Below are 7,274 nucleotides of genomic sequence, written 5' to 3'. Positions count from 1 at the left end.
GTATGCATTCAGGTTTAAGTTTTCGCCAATTTTGAAAGATGGGTTGATCTTTTGTAGTTCTTCGCAAATTTGATCAAACATTTTCTGTTTGGAAATGTAGTGCATGATGTAATAATGATTAAACGAATATACTTAGTAATAACATACACCTACAAAATAGTTGAAAATAATACTTTAATTAAATTCTAACACGACTAACCTATTAGTAATCCTAAACTTAAATACCTATACCTATCAATAAAATATAAACTTTCAAACCTTACCTAATTCAATATAACTAAATAGTTCTATATTACGATCATGTCAGTATTATATCCACTCGATTATCCACTTCACCGACACAAAGAAGTACACAGTAGGTTCACTTTTTAATACTGATTAATATTTCAAAAATTCAAATCAAGGCATAAATAGAACCGAAACTGTATAGAAAAGGCACTTCACACGTAATTCAACAAATCCGATTGTGATCCCTGACCAGAAAGAAAACGAAATGAAGACCGACTTGTAGCTACCGACCTATATTATAGTCATCATAACAGAACTTCTTTATTGATACAATGTAATACGCTGATTTTAAAATTTTAAGATTCCTAATCATGTTAAAACAGCACTTATAATATATGGTCCGTATCCTATTACATCTAGAGTCTCATTTCATGGCTACATTGTACCTACAATAAATACATTATAATATTTGCACATCTTTCATTTTTGCTGCTTGACAATCATCTTTTTTTTTTGCGATAGCTTAGGCTGGTCGTCCACTGAAAGCGAAAACAAGCGGCTTCGAGCTTACGCGACACGAGCGTCAACCCGCGACTACGCGCGGCAGATCCTAAATATTGTATTTTAATGTAACCTCGTCCACTGAAAGCAAGTTTGAGCGGGCGGCTATGAGCGTAATCGTGCGCGCGCTACAATTCCGAGCAGAATGGGATTTACGCTCGTAGCCGCTTGACGCATCTGTCTGCAAAAAATATCTGCTGAAAAAGAAAAGTGCCAAAAAAGGAATTGAAACGAAGAAATCTTCTGATAAGAAGGTGAACAATGCAATGAATCATGGTGATGCCTCAAAAACAAATCAGGGGAAGAGCAAGGAAGCTGATAAAGCATATTCGAACACTGCACCTGTTGTACCGGTCGAAATGGGGCCTCTATCGTCTACAGCCACCAGCGGAAAACGCAAGAGAATAACTTCTAATAAAAAATCGAGCGGAAAGGCTGATTATTGTGATGAAGAATTCTTGGAAATAGAAAGAGAAAAAGTGCAGTTGTTTTCTGAGAGTATAGCGAGGAATAACGTCATTGTTCCATCCAGCATACATCTCTTTCCTATCCATCCCCATCTAACGACGCCTACCCGTCATCTCTTTCGTCTTGGATGTCAGGTCAGAGAACTAGACCTTATTCTGATTGAACACCCTACTCATGCAAGAGACATTAGACACTACTCCACTATCGTTCCGCCGGAACAGCCTGCCCCAACAACCACAATCTTTGTTGACTTTGCAAAATCTGAATGATCCTGGAGAGTCAGCCCGATGATTCAAACCGTCAAGATGATCTACTAAAGCACCCTTTTGTTATATGAATTTTTCTTACTGTAGTGCTACACTGAGGCGTTCTTCAGGTGGTATAGTTTCTCTGAAGTTAGACTCTTTCCTGATAATTGCTTTTATAGAATTCAAGATTTATAAATAGGTCTGCGGACTCATTCGGTAGTAATCAAAAAACTTCGGAGGGTCCTTTTTTATTCGCGATAGAGATGATTGAATTCGGGTTTACCCAATACAATCTTCTTTTTTGAACTCTTTTCCGCCTTCTGTAAGGAGTTTCTAAAAAATATCCGCCTTCTGCATCCATTTCAACATTTAATCGCAAAAAGCAACAATGACTATTCAACGTCGCGCGTCGCTACTACTGTCAGTGAAACAGCTTGCAATGGACGACCCCTGTCGCACAAGATCGCTTATCTTATAGCCGTTTGTTGACGCTCGTATCGCGTAAGCTCGAAGCCGCTTGTTTTCGCTTCCAGTGGACGACCAGCCTTAGGCATCTATGAACTGTGACTCTGTTTGTTCCTATTGCAAAAATATCTCATGTGGTTCCGAGTTAATGCAATACACCGCAACGGGATTGTACTCCATGCATCATTTTCCTGGGCATTATCTAAATGAGAATAATGAATTAACGACCAATCATCAATGTAATTCGTAACGTAAGAACAATCGTTTGGGATTGAAGTGGGGGTTAATGGTTTAAATTTTGTTATGCTAATTGTATTACATGAAATATATTTTCAGGAAAACAAGTTAAAAACGGGCATGAGAATTTGAAACCTATTTTGCGTGGGGGTTAAACGAATTTTTTTCTACTTTAGGGGCAGATTTCACCCGCTCAGACGGTCGCTAAATGAATGCCAATTTTTTGTGTGGCAAAGAATGTGAATCTTAACGTTTTGACGAGTATGAGAATTTGAAACCTTTTTTGCGTGGGGGTTAAACGAATTTTTTTGTACTTTAGGGGCAGATTTATCCCCCTCAGACTGTCGCTAAATGAATGCCAAGTTTTTGTGTGGCAAAGAATGTGAATCTTAACGTTTTGACGGGTATGAGAATTTGAAACCTTTTTTGCGTGGGGGTTAAACGAATTTTTTTGTACTTTAGGGGCAGATTTAACCCCCTCAGACTATCGCTAAATGAATCCCAATTTTTTGTATGGTAAAGAATGTGAATCTTAATGTTGTGACGGGCATGAGAATTTGAAACCTTTTTTGCGTGGAGGTTAAGCTAATTTTTTTGTACATTACGGGCAAGTTTCACTCCCTCGATCGGTCGCTAAATGTATAGCTTTATATCCTTCCAGTATATTATATTATGGCTGCGACAGCAGCCACTTGTAAGCTGTTTCAATTATCCTCCGCCACTGGACGTTCGGGCGTGTTCGGCAATTTGGCTGCTGAAAACTGGCTGCTAACTTCTCACAGGTGGAACATAGTATTTTCACTTGCCCAACTTGTGCTAATGTACGAAATGATGAAAGTGACGCATCAGACAATTAGTTTTTTATTACATCAAGGTTTATTTTACCCCATTTAGATAAAACGTTTGTTCAAATATAGGTTTAATTAATTTATCACTCACTTGTATGCTTTTACTTTGTTTATTTTGTGTAAACTATTTTTTATCTTCGTTACCTTTCTAAAATAAATTAGTATTACTAATAGGTTTTGTATTTACCAAAAGAAAAAATAAATCATTTAGTGGACAAAATCTTGAAGAAATGAACGTGTGCGAGAAATGCTCACGCGTGAGTGCTCGCGTAATTTTTTAAGGCGCGAGTGCTGCAGGGTTAAAAGACAATCAACGAAACGACAGTCGATTGACTTAATGCGCTAAGCTGTGCATTAATTAAAACAGTTAAATATGTGTCGCGCGCTTCATAAAGCAACAGTAGTAATATATGGCCGATTCTAAATTTCACTAGAAAGTCACTAGGTTTGTAACTCTGCTGGCGAGGTTTGCGCCTGTGCTAACGTCAAGGTCAAGGGGTCGAGGTTTGTGCTCGAGATAAAGTATCGGAGGTTGCGCCTGAGTCGAGGAGTCTTGTCGATGGTAGTGTACGGCCGATTCTAAATCACACTAGATGAAAATCCCCCTAGAAAAGTCACTAGGATTGAGTGGTTCTGAACTGCAGTAGCGAGGTTTGCGCCTGTGCTAACGTCATGGTCAAGGGGTCGAGGTTTGTGCTCGAGATAAAGTATCGGAGGTTTGCGTCCGAGGTAAAGTAACTCGGTTTGCGCCTGAGTCGAGGGTTCTTGTCGATAGTAGTGTACGGCCGATTCTAAATCACACTTCATTCTAAATATGACTTTGAAGATGTGGTGGGGATTGACGGTTATATAAGCCTCTATATGTTCGTTACAAGGTGTATATGTATTAAAGATGTCGTAGATGGCATATGCTGACGAATCATAGACCAAAGCTGTCGATTTCGTGACGGCCGTGAGACGCCTTAAGCAGCATTTTTCTGCATTAGCATTTGATGCAGAGCACGATATATGGAGGCGGTGAATACAGCCCAGAGGAGTGTCAAGCTATTGCCGCAAAGTATGAGTTAGGAGAAGTAATATATTGTGACAGTTACTTAAGCTACCGGGCGAATCATTAGAACTGATGACAGTTTGAATTTCGCGCGTACAATTCTAGTGTTTTTTACGGGATAGAATTGGCGATGATATATTTTTAGTTATTTTACTAATTCTTATTAGTCACCAGTGCCGTCGTTATTTCGTTGATTTGTTGTTGTTTTTAATTTACTTTTCCAATCTGTATTATCAAACAGTTCTTTACAAAACTACGCTGTAAATTCAAAAATTTCTTGAACTAAGTAATTAAATAACGGTTAAATCAGACTAATGTGCATTTGTAGGTTACAAATCCCCTTTACACATTTTATTTCGAAAACTCATTTTCGAAGTGCTATACCTACGTAACGACGATGGAAGGTGATCATATTTGTTCCAGTCCTGTCGAGAGCAAATTATGGAAGAGTATCCTGATGTTAAAACATACCTACAGGTCGTCCATTACTAAGAAACGATGAAGTGGTCGAAGACAACGAATGGAAGCGAGTCCCAGAAAATCAAAATCCGTCAGTTTAGCGCCCAAGCTGGTAAGTGGTACACGTAGAATGAATATTATACCTACTAACTTTATTTTTGAATTACAAGAGTATGTTATGCAACATGCCAACGAATTTTGCATAAAGATCTACGTATACATACACCCGTACCGGGTTTCTGTTCTACAGCAACTGCACCCTCTTGATTATGAGAATCGACGTCATTATTGTGATTGATTTACGAACAATTTAATAACAACGTATAACGAATAAACGACTTATTTGTATATTAAAAATAAATTATTACTCTTTGAGAGTGATTCCTACATACACCACTGGAATTATACAAGTGATAATCTATTATTACCAACCTTTAAAATTTTTTGTTTTGTGGGAAATTCAAACTGACATCAGTTCTAATGAATCACCCGGTATAAAATATATGACGAGTGTATAATCCGGAAACTAAGGGATGCAAAGTTGGAGCAGTTTAGTGAAGAGTTGCAAGACTGGAAGAATGATGATGAATCTTCAGAATCCGGTGAAGGGTGTTAAATTCGATGAATTCAATAATAGAACGTATGTAATGGTGACGTGGCATTTTGCTTATTGGGCAGCAAGAAAGGACCATGGGAAACTGTAGCAGTTGATAGAGTTCGATTCCCGACGTAGAAAATTCCAAAAAAGTCGAACCGCGCGCCGAAAATAAAAAAGGTCCAGATACTGCAATCCCTATTAATCAAACCACCGACGGCGACGGCCAAAACGACCACCACCACCACCATTGGAGACGAAACACGCTCCGCCAACTGTGTTAACAACTCAAATGAATCCAGAGTCTCTGCCGGTAATAAATAATGGAGGTCCATTATTGGACGAAGAAATGATAACAATCCACTCGGATAATTCTACAATCGCGTAAGTATACAATATGTATGATTTTTTCCTAAAAAAAGTTATTTTCTACCTCTTTCTCGATATGTTAAAATGTAATTGCTTTTTACAGAACCGGCAACTTGGGTGATAGTTTCGAGCTAGATCTGCTGTTGGCCCAGTTAGAAGGGGACCCCGCTGCTAGTTTTATGTTCGAACCAGCTCGGTAATTAAAAATGAATTTTTTTCTTTTCTACGTGCTTATGATAAAATTCTCTGATTTCAGAATAATTCCCCATCACCCATACTATCCCAACCAATACGGTCGCCTACACCACCAACACCTGCACCGGTGTTGTCTCTCCCACCTCCTCCGGCAGAACGACCTGTCTTGCAAACGGGCCAAAAACGACCGTAAGTTTATATCACAGTACTTGTCGAATTCCATCGTAACAGATTATTTTTTTAATTGATAACGTCGCAGCATGAGGGGTCATCGATTACGCAACCAAAAACGCCACGGGAGCTAACACTTACAGCAGCTTGAAAAACATGGAACCGGTGTACCGGGCCAAGCTGCTAGGGGACGCACGAATTGCAACGTATTAGACGTTGCAAAAAAGAAGAAAAACGTGTCGAGAAGGATCTTAGTGACATTGAGGACTCTCAAGTTCCTCAAATCTAGAAAATAAGTTTTTTCTCCAACCACCTGAATAAGACGCTATTTTGTGACAGTGTTCGGTACGTAAAATTGACGTTTTGCGGATTAATCGTTTTCACCATGGCAACTGTACAAAAAGTAGATACTTTTGGTCCTAGTACCAAAAAGAAATTGACCTTGAAAGTTGGCCAATTAAAAAATTACAATCACGGAGATATGTCACATTGACATCGTTTTACATTGCAGGTTATAAGATATTTCTATACATACAAATCAAATCTTTTTGCATATAAATGCAAATAATGATGTCACCTATACGTATGTACATGTATTGAAAATGATTTACGCTCGCTATTTTTATTTAAACCATGTGTAACGTAATTTACATATTCGATGAACGTAATTTTAATACGTATACCTACAACCCGCCGTCGCGCGTAACGCCATCTACTTCAGACCCCTTGCACTATTATCTGTCATTTTGAATTCAAAATTTGAAAAAGTTAATTGCAATTAATTTTAATTAAAAAACTGTACGGTAAGTTTTTTATTTCAATACAAAATATAACAATATTAATTGTGTATACAATAAAATGACTGAAACTGATAGCGACATGGATTGCACTCCGCCAGAGATTATAGAAACGGCAGAACATGCTACCTCAAGATTTGCTCCCTACAAAGTCGCGAGAGGTGAGAAGTAAGGAGTCAGAACGAATAGGTTATAAGTTAACCTAAAAACTAGAGTGGCATGACACATGAGGACAAGAAAGCAGAAGTTCTTATACTAGTAGTGAAACTGTGACTGAATCTAAATTCGAATATAATTTGAAGTAAAGGGGGTTGGAGAAAAAATTGTATGTTTTATTCGTACAAAAAAATGCGTTTTCGGGACTCGGAAGGTTGCTGGACTCCGCTAACGCGTCGTCCAGCAACTATCTTCCTCGTCCCGAAAACTGACATTTTTTGTACTAATGAAACAAATAACTATTTTATGTAAGTAGGTAATAGTTAATATTGTTAAAGGTAGACATAGGTTTTTTGTATATGTAGATTTAAGGGATTTAAGTAATAAATTACAAATAGGCAACACATAAACTCTTTTTTACTTGAT

General features: G+C 38.1%; 1 protein-coding gene across 2 annotated transcripts; it reads left to right on the top strand.

Annotated features, from left to right (window-relative positions):
• The first annotated feature begins 5,072 nt into the window (after positions 1-5,072).
• LOC116160063 lies at positions 5,073-6,286 on the top strand. Of its 2 annotated transcripts, XM_031473196.1 has the most exons (4): positions 5,073-5,544; positions 5,633-5,725; positions 5,786-5,913; positions 5,984-6,286. In XM_031473196.1, exons 1-4 carry the CDS (start codon positions 5,453-5,455, stop codon positions 5,986-5,988), a joined length of 318 nt encoding a protein of 105 aa, XP_031329056.1. In that variant the 5' UTR covers positions 5,073-5,452; the 3' UTR covers positions 5,989-6,286. The 2 variants fall into 2 exon arrangements, with proteins under 2 accessions (XP_031329056.1, XP_031329055.1); XM_031473195.1 differs by having other exon boundaries at positions 5,786-6,286.
• Positions 6,287-7,274: the final 988 nt, after the last annotated feature.

Source organism: Photinus pyralis, unplaced genomic scaffold (assembly GCF_008802855.1).
Source record: "Photinus pyralis isolate 1611_PpyrPB1 unplaced genomic scaffold, Ppyr1.3 Ppyr1.4_LG1, whole genome shotgun sequence".
NCBI lineage: Eukaryota > Metazoa > Arthropoda > Insecta > Coleoptera > Lampyridae > Photinus > Photinus pyralis.
The sequence above is the reverse complement of the archived record's forward strand: the minus strand, read 5'-3'. Positions and strand labels throughout refer to the sequence as shown.